The sequence below is a fragment of the Heterodontus francisci genome, chromosome 4, assembly GCF_036365525.1.
Source record: "Heterodontus francisci isolate sHetFra1 chromosome 4, sHetFra1.hap1, whole genome shotgun sequence".
Lineage (NCBI taxonomy): Eukaryota > Metazoa > Chordata > Chondrichthyes > Heterodontiformes > Heterodontidae > Heterodontus > Heterodontus francisci.
Genome location: NC_090374.1, coordinates 100,202,843 through 100,218,065, shown reverse-complemented (window position 1 = coordinate 100,218,065; position 15,223 = coordinate 100,202,843). Strand labels below are relative to the sequence as shown.

The 15,223-nt window shown below is 41.8% G+C and overlaps 1 protein-coding gene and 1 pseudogene across 2 annotated transcripts in view; one reads left to right on the top strand and one right to left on the bottom strand.

The window, feature by feature from the left end:
- The first annotated feature begins 6,940 nt into the window (after positions 1–6,940).
- On the top strand, positions 6,941–7,067 carry LOC137369477 (5S ribosomal RNA; annotated as a pseudogene).
- A 2,181-nt stretch (positions 7,068–9,248) lies between these two features.
- The window catches only part of snx2 (sorting nexin 2), a 58,708-nt gene continuing 52,733 nt past the window's right edge, over positions 9,249–15,223 (bottom strand). For both annotated transcript variants that reach the window (XM_068029915.1, XM_068029916.1), the window contains exons 13-15: positions 10,820–10,900; positions 10,655–10,726; positions 9,249–9,730 (exon numbers count right to left, since the gene is read on the bottom strand). In XM_068029915.1, the coding sequence (XP_067886016.1) occupies positions 9,680–9,730; positions 10,655–10,726; positions 10,820–10,900 (204 nt within the window). In that variant the 3' untranslated portion in view covers positions 9,249–9,679. The remainder of the gene's footprint in view (positions 9,731–10,654; positions 10,727–10,819; positions 10,901–15,223) is intronic.

The window sequence follows — 15,223 nt, the reverse complement described above, 5'->3', positions numbered from 1 at the left end:
AGTTCAAATATTCTTGCAATTTGAGTGAACATGTAACTTCAAAAAACTTCAGTACAGTTTAGATTTTAAAAAGGCTCAATAAGGGCTTTAGACTAACAGTTGAAAGGCTGGCAGCGATTAACAGAACTTTAGTGGGGGGCTTCTTGCTTCTGCTTACATGTACTGAGGAATATAGCTGCAACGCATTACATCACACAGTGATATTGACATAAACATATTCATCTCCTTCTCTTAAAGAAAAATCCCTATTGTTCAAGACTAGGGCGGGATTTAGGGCGGCACAGTGGTGCAGTGGCTAGCGCCGCAGCCGCACAGCTCCAGCAACCTAGGTTCAGTTCTGGGTACTGCCTGTGCGGAGTTTGCAAGTTCTCCCTGTGACTGTGTGAGTTTCCACCGGGTGCTCCGGTTTCCTCCCACAGCCAAAGACTTGCAGGTTGATAGGTAAATTGGCCATTGTAAATTACCCCTAGTGTAGGTCGGTGATAGAAGAATGGTGGGGATGTGGTAGGGAATATGGGACACTCCAGAATTGGCCTTTATAGCCACTCCAGGCGCTGCTTCACAAACCACTGACCACCTCCAGGCGCATATCCATTGTCTCTCGAGATAAGGAGGCCCAAAAGAAAAAAAAGAAAGGTCGGTGATAGAAGAATGGTGGGGAATATGGGATTAATGTAGTATTAGTGGGTGGTTGTTGGTCAGCACAGACCAACAGGCCGAAGGGCCTGTTTCAGTGCTGTATCTCTCTATGACTATGACTCTAAGACTAATATTTACATGAATTACATCCCTTGTTAAACACTATTGTGATGAAAATCACACCAGCCAAGATTGAGGCATATTAATTTCATCATATGCAACATTAATTTTAAACTCTAACTGGACTGAAAACATGGCTGCACCTGCATTCTAACAGGACAGTGGCTGGAAACATTTGCATTCTAAGAGACACTTGCCTGAAGACAATGGAACTGTTATCTGATTCAATTAACCAAATGGATTTTGATCAAAAGACAGTGTGTGTGAAGGTCAGCATTCTAGCCCCCAACTGAGGATGTCTACTAAGATTGAAAGAATCCACAAAACCTGCCCGGCAGGTTGTCCTGAAAAAAAAAGCGCTAGTCACATGACTGGCCTACTGGTCCAGGTTTGGTTTGAATTGTGTTCACCGAACAGTTTGGGTCAGACTGCAATTTGAAGACAAAAGAGAAGGAAGGTCTCTCCCTCTCTCACGAAAAGGAAACTGCAACTGGATTTCCAAAAGACAGAAAACCACCAAAACAAGTTTGAAAGAGTACACTAGGCCTCAATGAGATGGCGAGATTTAACTGCAACCCAAAGACTTTACATTGAACTCAAAAGACAGTAAATGAACTATTGCTTCAAACCTTTCCCCTTGATTTTTTCTCCTTTTCTGTCTTTATCTGCATGTGTGTTCATCACATATGCATGCTAGCATGGTCGCGTCATGTATTTTTAGTAGTTTGAACTGAAGTAAAGTTTTAAGGTTAATAGATTTAAACAAGAAAGGTGTAAGTAAAGAAAACCTGTCTGGTTGATTTCTTTGCCATTACAATTGGAGAGCAGTGAACAAGGATTCACGGAGGGGAAGCTAAAAATAGGTGTTTTAAAAATTAAACCCTGTTACGGCCAAACCAGGAAAAGGCTGAGAGGGAACCCCCAGACCTCTTTCTCACCTAGTTGTAACACTATTTACATGGGACATTCAACTATAACACGAACACTTGGAATGCTACTCAAGGTGTTGTTTACGTTTGCAAATGTACTGGTTGTTGGCTGACTCGACCAGACTTTGTTAACAACTACATGAGGGTGTGGTTCAGAGTTGCCCGTTCCTCCATCCTTATGATGTTTGGACTGATGGCCCTCACTTGTCAATGTGCTCGGTGTGTTGTTTGTGTTCATTTTTCTGACAAGAGGCAACATGTATGCACAGGCATTGCTGGTTGGCTACCCTGTTTGTGGCTGGCCGAGAGTCCCTGAGGTGAGATCTATTCCTTCGGAGTTTTGTATGATTTGGTGTCATCACAAGATCATGGTTCTTTGCGTACCTGAACATTTCTACTCAAATCGTGTCTGTTCTTGTGGGTGTAGGACCCTCACGTGGTGAACGTAAAGTGATGGCAATTCCACACCTGCATGTACATCACGCATGCCTTTCATCCTGTCTAGTCTCTGACGTAGCTGCGGTTGTGGACAACTTAGCTTGGTAAAGTGGTTCTCTGATCAATTAAACAGAACCTCCGCTGGTGATGGCAACCTGGAGTCCAATGGAGTTACAGGAAGATGTAGCAATGCAACCTAGATGTCTTGTCCAGTTTCTGTGCACTTTGATCAGCGATTTGACTGTCCTGGACCATGCGTTCAACCGTTCCATTAGATTGAGGTAAGCTGCGTGATGTTATATGGTTGTATGCCAAATATTTCCACATCCTGAAATGGCTTCCCATTGTACCGTGGACTGTTGTCCAATACTACTTCCATCGGGGCACTGAAGATACTGAAGATGGCATTACCAGTGCTGGCCACTGCTGCACCTGATGTGCCCTGAGGTTTTTGAACAATTGGAAATTGAGTAATAACCATTAGTATAGTCTTCCCTGCCCATGGTAAACAGGTCTACTGCTACCTTGGTCCATGGAGAGGACGGGATGTCATGTGGTTGGATGGCTTTGTACTGACTGGCTTGGTGCCCTCACTATCTGGTCGATGACCTTGTAATTGCCAGGCAACTCGCAAACCAGTTGTCTTTTCTATTCCCATGTGGCCCTGATGGAGCTGACCAAGTATGTCAGACCAAAATGACACCACAATTAGGACTGTGCGTCTTTGAAGAGAACTCCATTTGAAATAACAATCTTGTCCTGATATGGCCAATGTTGTTTTCAGATCTGTGGGGATCACCTGGATGGTTTAAAGCAGTGTTATAGATTGATCGACTACACTTCTTCACACCCTGCATCTTGTAAGGACTCCATTCCATTCTCCCAGTTTCTCCATCTCCGACACATCTGCTGATAATGACAGAACTTCTGATATGTCTTCCTTTTTCCTCAACCAAGGATTCCTCCCCCCCACTGTGGTTGACAGGACCCTCAACCGTGTCTGGCCCATTTCCCGCACTTCTACCCTCACCCCTTCCCCTCCCTCCCAGAATGGCGACAGGGTTCCCTTTATCCTCACTTTCAACCCCACCAGCCTCCACATCCAAAGGATCATCCTCTGCCATTTCCGCCACAGTCAGCGCGATGCCACTACCAAATGCGTCGTCCCATCCCGTGAGCATTCCAAAGAGACTGTTCCCTCTGCGACACCCTGGTCCACTCCTCCATTACCCCCACCACCTCGTCCCCTTCCCCTGCAATCGCAGGTGTAATATCTGCCTATTTACCTCCCCTCTCCTCACTATCCAAGGCTCCAAACACTCCTTTCAGGTGAAACAGCAATTTACTTGTACTTCTTTCAATTTAGTATACTGTATTCGCTGCTCACAATGTGGTGTCCCTTACACTGGGGAGACCGCTTTGCGAAACACCTCTGCTCAGTCAAAAAGCATGACCCCGAGCTTCCGGTTGCTGGCCATTTCAACACATGCTCCTGCTCTCATGGTTGTCCCTGCATTGTTGCACTGTTCCAGTGAGCATCAATACAAGCTTGAGGAACAGCATCTCATTTACCGATTAGGCACGCGACAGGCTGCCGGCCTGAACATTGAATTCAATAATTTCAGCACCTTTATTTTTAGTTATTTTTTCTTTGTATTTATTTTAGTTTGTTTAGTTTGTTTCTACTGTACCTACCCACTTTTTTTCGATGTTTGTGTTTGGGCCAGGCTGTTCAGTTTTCTGTCAATTAACACCCTCTCTGCACTAACGCTTTTTTTTTCACCACACCATTAACATACCGTTTGCCTTTGCTCCACGACCTTCTGGCCAGTTATTCTCTGTGACCTTGCCCTATCAACAGCTTCTCTTTTGTTATCTCTTACCCCACCCCTGCTTTACTTGCTTAAAACCTATTACATTTCTGGCTCTGCTAGTTCTGATGAAGGGTCACTGACCTGAAACGTTAACTCTGCTTCTCTCTCCACAGATGCTGCCAGACCTGCTGAGTATTTCCAGCATTTCTTGATTTTATTTGATTTCCAGCATCTGCAGTATTTTGCTTTTATTATTGTAGATTAGTGGCCTGAATGGAGCATTTTTTAAACACCGAACCTTTATGCTCGGCAGCCTCCATTAGCAAGTTTAGGTTTGTTATTTTTTTTGTGTGTCCTACCACAGCGACAGTCTGCAATGCGCACACAGCCTGGGACTTGTTCTGTTATCCGGTCCACGTGTTGCTGAAAACTGTTTTAGCAGACCAATAGCTCGAAAAAGTAGACTGAGGAAATGGTACCTGCTAAAAAGGGTTCTGGATGTCAGTTCGTGACTCTTGACAGATGTATGAACCAATACCTGTTCTGGGAGCTTATAGAAATGTTTCACTCCTGCAAATATTGGTACTTTGCATGGACATTTCTTTCAAGGCTTTGTTTCGCCTCCTTGTGTCCAAACATAACCAAATGGAGCAGTTCTTTGACTGTGGTGGTCAGGGAGCTGCACCAGTCAGTGTTCTGCTGCACTCAACAGGTGATGCCTGGTCTCCACGCCATCCAGTTCGATCCCCAGCTTCTCCCACATGTGCATGCTGCATTTCCACAGTGAGTTGATAAATGACACTCTGCCTTGAGGTGAAGGATTGTAGCACTGTGGAAGTTACCAACCATGTCAAAACCGTCCAGGTACAACCTCTGGAGGTCTTGAATTGATTCTATTAAATGTGTGTGCACTTTGATTGCTGCAGTCTTCTGACTGAGTCAGCTCATGGATGGTAACCATGTTGAACTTGCTGCACACCAGCAATCCTGCTACTGCGGGTCCTGATAAAATGTCTATGTAAAATGTCTGCCCAGACCAGGTTGAATTTTTGTACCTGCATTGCAGGTTTAGGGAACATATGCATATTGGTGATCCATTATAAGCCGAGAGCTTTAGGCTAGTGGGCTTGACCAATATCCATGCCTCATGTTATGTATCCTGAGGCGTGAAGACTGTTGGCACTTGCGCCTGTGTCAACCTTCATGTGCAGTCAGTGCCTCCCAGCTTTATTTAGACAAATGATCAGCAGTGTTGCAAAAGCTTCCATTTTGGTTACGGAATTAACATTCTGCGAGGGTGATCATACGAAATAGCTGGTAGCATCTTCACCTTGATCCACTTCATCTGGTTTGGTCAGGCATCCATTTCATGGATGGGTCTGTGTTTGTGGCAATGCCTAGAACTAGCTCACCTGCCTTCACCTCTGGGTGGCAACCTTCTGTTGTTGGATCACTGCCCGCTCCAACTTTGCCCCCTGTTCCTGCTGCGGTGCCTGTTGCAGAGCTTGGCTCAAGACGTACATATGCCAGGCATCTGCACAGTTTGTGGAAGAGCCCAGAGTTACTGCACACCTTATTTTGCTTGGATGCCCTGAGTATGGCACCAACAGACATTTGAGCCTAAAGCTTGCAACCACAGTCATCCAGGCACAATAGCCTATCTGCATCTGGCCTATAACACGCTCCCTATGGGGGTGTCCTTCCAGAAAGATCATCTGGAAAAGCTGGAACACCTCTATGGGATGGGAGGTAATGATCAACTCCATAATGTGTTGCATTCTGCATGTGTAAAGTTGCATTCTCTTACTTTCTGCCTATAGCTACTAACAAATCCTTTATGGACTAGTCGGCTTTCTGCCTATACTGCATATAATGCCAAGCGGTGTATTCTAAACTTTACTCCCATTAAGCTGGGCTTTGAACATTAACGATAACTTTGTGCGATACTTCTGGTCAGAATCATATGAACATACATATGAATTAGGAGGAGCAGGCGGCCACTTGGCCCCTCGAGCCTACTCCGCTATTCAACAAGATCATGGCGGATCGGATTGCCATCTCAACTCTACATTCCCACCGACTGCCACTAACCTTTCACCCCTTTGCTCAAGAATCTAGCTCTGCCTTAAAACTATCCGAAGGCTCGGCTTCCACTTTTTGATGGAGTTCTAAAGACTGACAACCCTCAATTTCTCATCTGTCTTGAATAGGCGACCCTTTATTTTATTTTTTTTTAAACAGTGACCTAGTTCTAGATTCTGAGGGAGAATGCTTTCCACATCCATCCTGTCAAGATCCCTCAGGACCTTATGTTTCAATAAAGTCGCCTCTTACTCTTCAAAACTCTAGCAGATACACACTTAGCCTGTCCAACCTTTCTTCAAGACAACCCACCCATCCCAAGCATTAGTCCAGTAAACCTTCTCTGTAGTGCTGCCAACACATTTACATCCTTCCTTAAAAGACCAATACAATACTCTAGATGTTCTCACCAACACTGTATAGCTGAAGCATAACCTCCCTACTTTTGTATTCAATTCCCCACACAATAAATAACATTCTATTAGCTTTCCTAATTATATGCTGTACCCGCATACTAACTTTATGCGATTCATGCACTAGGACACCAGATCCCTCTGCAATCTCACCATTTAGATATGCTTTTTTATTCTTCCTGTCAAAACGGCCAATTTCACATTTTCCCACATTATACTTCACTTGCCAGATCTTTGCCCACTCATTTAACCTCTTTGTAGCCTCCTTTTGTGAAAAAGGAGGTATTACTTTCCAGTCAACAAATTTAGCAACCATACATTCAGTCCCTTCATCCAAGTCATTTACATAAATTGTAAAAAGTTGAGGCCCTAGTATTGATCCCTGTGGCACACCACTCGTTACATCTTGCCAACCAAAAAATGACCCATTTATGCCTAGTTTCCTGTTAGCTTGCCAACCTTCTCTCCATGCCAATGGTTACCCCCTACACCAAGAGCTTTTATTGCCTACGGCCATACTAGTCTGAAAAAAAAAAACCGCCCGATCTTGTCTGATCTCGGAAGCCAAGTGGACTCAGGCCTGGTTAGTACTTGGATGGGAGACCGCCTGGGAATACCGGATGCCATAGGCTAAATATGTATATAAAATGGGGCCTGGAGAATAAAGGCTCCTCGACATAAAAAAGCAGAGTTAGATACAGAGTAAAGATCCCTCTACACTGTCCCAAACACTCCCAGGACAGGTACAACACAGGGTTAGATACAGAAAAAAAAAGCTTTAATTTTCCACAATAACCTTTAAGTGCCTTCTGGAAATCTAATTAGACAAGAGACATTTGTTCTGTGTAGCCCTTCATTTCCTACTGCAATCCTGATTATGGCTTGCTTTACAGCATCCACAACTACATGGTCCAAGAAACAACTCCATCCTCTAAATAATTTATACTCTGCCAGGAAATTGGACAATTTTCCAACTCATCAGGAAATCTGGTTGCCATGACCTCAGCCTGTCACTTTTCCCCCTTGAGGAACAAGCATCAGAGCTGGGGCTAACCACATGTCTATGGACTTGGGCTGGTGCCAAACCCAGAGCTGTGTCACTGCAGTGTGGACTTCAAGCTTGTAGGCATGAGGGGCTCTGGTGACAGGGTTGGCTAGCGGTGCAAATGCATGGCGCGTGGAAAGAAATTTATGCCCAAACATGCTGCTGCCCTGGTCTCCGGCTAAAACTGTGGCTAATTGCTTTGCTAGGGTAGGACAAACCCAGGGTGTGCTCAAGCCATTTGAGTCTCACTACTCATTACTCTCCAGTTATGAGTGTAATGGTCCAGGCATGCTGCTTCTGGCTTGACTGGCAATTCCAACTGCCAATTCAGCTGCTGATTTGCCACTGCTGCCACCATATATTATCTGGGGGTTCAGATTAATAGTCCCAAGGCTGGTCGAGGAGATTGAACAAGAACTTTATTGGGAGGCTTTTTGCTTCTGTTTACATATGCTACTGAGCACCATATTGCATCACTTGATATATATGCATAAATATATTCAAATGATTACTTATTCTACCATGGTAGATTGATTTAAGATAACACCCTTCACCTCAGGATGTCCCAAAGTATTTTTTAGTCAAAGTACTTTAAAATGTAGCAAAAGTTGTAATTTATGAAATGCAATTTGTACGAAGTCCCAGAATGTTAAGGAACTGATAATCTGAGATAAATATGGTCAAGACAGTGGGAGAACTCACGTGCTCATGGGAATATGTAGTTAACCGAGGCCAGGGTAAACTCATGAACCAAGCAACACAGGTGATGTAACTGGAGGAATGAGGGACAAAAGTCTGGTACAATTCACTTTCTTTTTGGAATGAAAACCAGCTTCAGAGAATTCCAAAGCAATAAAGTTTGTTGGACAAAGCAAGCAACATCTTCAGCTGCTTCAGTGACCTTCCCCGTAAAAAGTCAGAAATGGGGATTTTCAATGATTGCCCAGTGTTCAGTACTGTTCACAACTTCAGATAATGAAGCAGTCTGTATTTGCATGCAGCTAGACCTGTGCAACATTCAGGCTTGGGCTGATAAGTGGCAAGTAACCTTTGTGCCAAACAAATGCCAGGCAATAACCACTTCCAATGAGAATCTAACCATCTCCCTTGACATTCACCATCACCAAGTCTCCCAACATCCTGGGGGGTTACCATTGACCAGAAACTGAACCAGCCATATAAATACTGTGGCTACGACAGGAGGTCAGAGGCTGGGAATTGTGGCGAGTAACTCACCCGACTCCAAAGCCTGTCCATTGACAAGACTCAAGTCAGAGGAGTGGTGGAATACTCTCCACTTCACTGGATGACTATAATTCTAGCACTCAAGTTGACACCATCTAGGACAAAAGCAGCCCACTTGATCAGCATCCCATCCACCTTAAACATTCGCTCTCACTACCAGCATGCACCATCAGATGCAATACAATAACTCAAAGCCTCCTTTGACAGCACTTTCCAAATCCATTACCTCTACCACCTCAGACAAACAGATGCATGGGATCATGGCCTGCAAGTTCCCCTCCAAGCCACACCATCTGGACTTGAACTATATTGCTGTTCTTTCAGTCACTGGGTCAACAACCTGAAACACCCTTCCAAACAGCAGTGTAGCTGCACCACATGGTCTTGCAGTGGTTCAAGAAAGTGGCTCACCATCTTAAAAAGGCAGTTAGCAATGGGCAATCAATGTTGGCCTTGCAAGTGATGCTCACATCCCAAGAATATAAAAAAGTCTTAAGTCTTCAAAAAAAAAAACTACCAGTAGTGCATTAAGTATATCCCTTTATTATAGTAACAAATCACAAAATTCATGATTTCTATACAGGAATGCAGATTTATGCTTTCACAATTTACAATTATGAAAATTCAGTAATAGATCAAGAATGAAACAAGTGCCATTCATAGCAAAATCTCACTTCCAGCACAGGCAATGCATTTCTCTGGAAAAATTAAGATGCACAGTAGTGTTCAATTCAGCAGAATTTCATTCCACAGTCCAGTTCATTCTGACTGGATCAGGCCATGCAGCTGGTTAATAATGCAACAGAATAAAAAAGGAATCCTATATTAAACCACTTTTGTAATACAGTATTACAATTTTAAAATTGTGGTTATTAAATTGGAATTCTGTCAGTGCTTAGTAAGGAACCAGTTGTAAACAAGAGATAGGCCACATTTCTTCATCTCATCAGGAGCTCATGCTATTGCTTTGGCTTCAGGCAGGAATGCCTCCCAGTATTTAATTAACTGAAAAATAGTTCAAGAGATTAGCAGCTGCAAAATGGAATTTAACATTTAGGTAAAAAAACATTTATAAAAAACAGGTAATCAAGTTATACCAAGTTTAAAGGCCATATGTTTAAGTACTGCATTTATTGCAAAATAAATAAACTGGGTTTGGAAACTTAAGAACCCTGGTAATTCCCATGCCTTCAAACTTAATAGTTGCTGGGGATAAGTGGCCAAGATTTGATGCTATGCTATTGAACAATGTCAGTGATACATACACTCACTGCATGTCCCATTAGGATTTTGTTTACTTAGAAAGTAAACTTGCATTTATATAGCATCTTTCATGACATCAGGATACCCCAAAGAACTTCACAGCCAATAAAGCACTTTTCACTGGGGAGAAGGGAAACAAGGGCATGACAACAGCATAGCATGAAGCACTGAGCCACAGATTTGCAGGCTACAAATTTGCACCAAGACTTAATTCACATTACTAGTCTGATGGTGAGGAGGAAGTAGTAAAGCCCTGTTTGGCTACTCAGACAGGCCTGACACTACTCAGGTGCTTTACTAGAAATTCAAGAAAAAAGAGAACCTAGATAACTGGCAATTCAAAAGCATTACCTGATATTTGACATACATATTAATCCAATTTGGATTACATCAACTGTACTGATCTTCCCAAACACCAAGACTACTGCAATTTGCAAACCAAAAAGTGCCCGTCTTGTGAAAAGTAGACTAGTATTTTCAGAAGTCAGTTTGACAATTCAGATTATCTCAGACTGTCAAAAGTTAACAAAATTAACAATGAAGCAGTGGTCTCTTCCTTGGGCACTTCAGCAAGGAGTTCACTGTAGTTAAAGCAAAGTGGTCAATAGACAGTTGGCCTTTCACAATTCCAATGACTGGTTAATTAATCTCAGAGTTACAACTTACTTGTTGCTGAGTTTGTACTAAAGATTCAAGGTACTTGATTATAACAGTTTTGAAGTCCTTTACTCTTTCTTTCTGAAAAATTGGAGATACACATGATCAAAGAATGGCTTAAAAAGTGATTTCAATAGCTGTAAATTTATTAAGATGCTGGACGATTCCACACACCTCAAATCTGCCTACTTCCTTGCGAATAGTTTTTGAGATCTGTTCGAAGTCCCTCTCTCCTTGTTGAACTCTTGCCTCCCACTGGAGAGGGAATAATGTGAATTAGATAAAATTAGTCATATTCCCAAGCATTCAGAATGTTTAAATGCTTACAGTAGCAAAACCTTTGGCGAAAAAAGTAGGATTTCCTGCATAGTAACCTTTAGCTCTAAGCAGCTAATTGAACAAAACTCAGTTACATGTACTGAAAATTCATTTAACAAATTAAGTACATAAACTTAAAGCATCCTTCAATTGAATATTTGTGAAATCCTAAAAACAAGTGTTATGAATTTGAATTATGGACAGAACAAACCATATTCAGTAATGAAAGGAATTCATGTTCCATTAAGAAACCAAAAGTTGACAAGGTACAATTAACTGCAGGAGGCTTGTAACTTTGAAAGCCAAGAAGAAAAAAAAAAGATTGCAAAGTCCATCAGCAAGCAAATAAAAATACTCAATTAAGTCCTTGGTAGAAAATTAGGTTCAATCAGTCTGCTCAAGTCATGTTGGAAAGTGGTTTAGAGTTTGATTGTTGTAATTGCACAGAAATTCCAAAAGTACTCAATTTGGAGGAGTTGAGAGACTGAGTGAAATTCAATAGGAATGGAAGCAGACACTGGCTACAAGACTATATTGGCCAGTCCACAAAAAAAAACTAGTACGTTTAGAACAAACTAGATTGTCCAAATGACTGCTATTCACTTAGCTTTCTAAGGAAGAGTTAACATTGTTGAAATATCAATGACATCAAGTGGAAAAATCTCATGTAAAATGCAGATAAGTGAAAAAGGAAATGAAGGGCAAAGAGTATGAGGGATAGCCTAGCAGTTAACAAAGGGAATCAAAAGTCTTCTACAGGCATATAATTAGAGGTCTACTATGATGAGGGGTGGGGCCAAGTAGGGACTAAAAAGGAGACCTATGCATGGCTGAGGCACTAAAGGAAGATGCTGCTGCTACCAAAGTCAGTGGAAAAAAAAAGAGGTGGTACTCACTAACTGACTTGGATGAAAATGGAGGTACTAGAAAGTTTGACTGTTACTTAAAGTTGAGATGTCAGCAGGATCAGATGGGATGCAAAGGGTACTGGAGGGAAAGCAAGGATGGAAATTGCAAAGGTATAGCCATAATCTTCCAATCCTCCTTTAGATACAGGGGTGACACTAAAGGGACTGGGGAATTGCAAATGTAACACCCCTGCTCCAAAAATGGTGCAAGGATAAACCTAGCAACTACATGCAGTTTAATCTGATTGGTATGAATTTTGAAGTGGTAATCTAGGACAAACAGCCACAGACAAAGATTAATTAAGGAAAGCCAACAGATTTGTGAAGACAAGTGTTTAACCAACTTGATTAAGTTTTGATGAGTTAACAGTTGATGAGGGTAATGCAATGATTATGGTGTGTGAACTTCCAAAAGGCATTTGATAAAGTGCCACATAATAGGCTTGCCAGCAAGGTTGAAGCCCATGGAATGAAAAAGGCAGCATGAATATGAAATTGGCTAAAGAACAGTAATGGTGAATGCTTGATTCTCAGACCAGAGAAAGATATACAATGAAGGTTTACCAGAGGTCAGTACAAGGACTATTGCTTTTCACGATATATTGACAGACTTGAGTGTATAGGGCACAATTTGCAGATTACAAAACTTGAAAGTGTAGTGAACATTGAAGATGGTGGCAAACTTCAATTTGATGTACAGGCTGGTGGAATGGGCAGACACATAGATGAAATTTAACAGGTGTCAAATGGTACATATTGCCAATAATAAAAAAAGGAGCCAAGTACAATTCTAAAGTACAGTAACAGCTGGACCTGGGGGTACATGTGCACAAATTGTTGAAGGTGGTAGGGCAGGTTGAGAAAGCAGTTAAAAAAAGCATATGGAATCCTGGGCTTTATAAATAGAGGCTTAGAGTACAAGAGCAAGGAAGTTATGAAATACTGGTTCCACCACAACTGGAGTATTGTGTCCAATTTTGGACACTGCTCTTCTATGAGGCCTTAGAGGATGCAGAAAGACTTACTAGATTGGCTGCAGAAATGAGACTTCAGTTACTACATGAATAGATGAAAGAAACTAGGGTTCTTCTCAGACAGAAGGAGGGGGGAGATTTGAGGTGTTCAAAATCACAAGGGGTCTAGACAGCAGACAGAAATTGTTCCCTTTGGTAGAAGGGTCTAGAACCAGGGGATACAAGCTGTTTTTTTCCCCCCTATAAATTCATGTTGCTTTTGGTTCTTTTGCTCGTGAGTGGTTATGATCTGGAATGCACTGCCTGAAAAGGGTGGAGGTAGATTCAATTACCTCTTTCATAAAGGAACTGGTTAAGCACTTGAAGTGGAAAAAAGGCCATGGGGAAAGGGTGGGGAGTGGGCCTGGCTTGATTGCCCATGCAGAGCACTACATGGACTTGACAGGCCAAATGGCCTCCTATGCTGCAACTATTCTAGGATTTAAAAATACACTTTTAAATTTAAAATTAGAGCATTGTGGGGTCCACATTGCAGGAAGCATTGAAATATCATGACAATTAGCTGGAAATGAGCAAAGCAGTCACTTCTGGACTCTTCCAATGCCTTGAGCTCCAACCCACAAATTGCATGTCAACTAGAAGTTTGTTATCCACATACTGTTCCACCATCAATCACACTGATCCTAGTGACATCAAGCAGATATCAAAATCCACATTTTCAAATTCCTTCACCTCCAGCTTTTCAGCCCTAAAGCCATTAATCCTTAATTCTGATCTATACATTCCCCTTTCTCGGCTTTATAACTGTCAGAACCTTCAACCATCTTGTCCCCATACTCCCTAAACCCCTTAAGATTTTACATCTTTTCCTACCTTCAATATCATCCAACACCCAACTGAGTGCTTTCAGCCACCTCTAGCCCATTCCCTATTAAGATTAGACCCAAAATCAAGATACTCCAGTGAACATTTTGCTTTAACAGTTATATAGTTATAAGTTTTGCATTATTGCAGGGGCTTGAAAATGTCAAGCCTTACCTTCACTATCATGTGATTGAGCTCCCATGAAAAAAATAAGTGCTCAAAGGAGCAAATTTTACATCATTGTAAACTCAAAGCTCAACTCTGGTTTTCTGAATATCAAGTTACTCGATTATAGATAGGGCAATGTGTACAAGAAATTTTCCAGGATTGTCAAAAAATTATGCAAATACAATGCACTTGAGTCAGCAATAGCATGCTCAGTCATATGAAATGACTTCTATCCCCAAAGCACTAAGTCAAATTATGCATGAAATAGGAATGTATTTTGAAATTAGAATACAAACTAATCATGTTGCCACATTGTTCCATCACTTCCCAATTCATCTATCACCCACCATACTAGAGATTTGTGCTCCTAGGCCTGTTTGCACAAGGTGCAAAAGCTCAGCCTTGACATTTTCCTTCAACTTTCATTTTAGGAACTGATGCTGAAAATTAAGTAAAGAGAAGTCAAAGCACATTTTAAAAAATGTTAAAGCTGGCAGACATGTCAAATGACATGACTCTTAAAATGCCCTCTGAAATGTCCTAGCAAGCCACTCAATTCAATTAAGAGATGACAATAAATGCTGGTCTTGCCAGCAACACCAACATGCCACAAAAAACTGAAAAGATTGAGTAACCAAATCCAACTATAAAAGGATAGATTTTCTTTTCTGCAAATGCTAAGCAAAAATAATTTTATGGTATTGTTCTAAGATTTCCTGGCACACTCCAGTAGTCACTGAGCTTATACTAAGAAACTATCCTGTGGATCAGAGGATCTGCAGGTGTCCTGGGGCAACCTGACAAGTGGGCAAGTGTCCAACTATCCTAGATCTCGAGACAGAAGTCTAAAAAAAAAAAGACAATGCTAGCAGCCAGGAATTGCATGGTTTAAGCTTCTGGTCATGTTTTTCCTTGTCCATCTTCTACCAAGAGTGCAGATTATGCAAATTGGCAGAGAAAATTCAAAAATATTTCTGTAGCATGTCTAAGGTATGTTGTGCCCATCAAGTACCCAACTATCCTATCAACTATGAAACAAATCAACTTGCTGTATTCCATCTTTGCTTAAGTTGAGCTGCAAGAATGAGCACAGTTGCACCTTCAGACAAGAATCTACAAAACTGAATGCCAAGAATCCACAAAACCTATTGCAACAGAAGATACAGACAACTGCAAAGTGGGAAATTCTAATTAGTTAAGGGTATTCAATAAAGTTTCAGGTATTATACCAGCTCAGAAGGCAGCATATACTTGGATTTCTCCAGCAAGGTAGCCACTGCCTGCCATGTTAAAGGCTGAAAAGACTTTGGATGAAAGCTGCAAAAAAATAAGTTAACTGGAAGTGA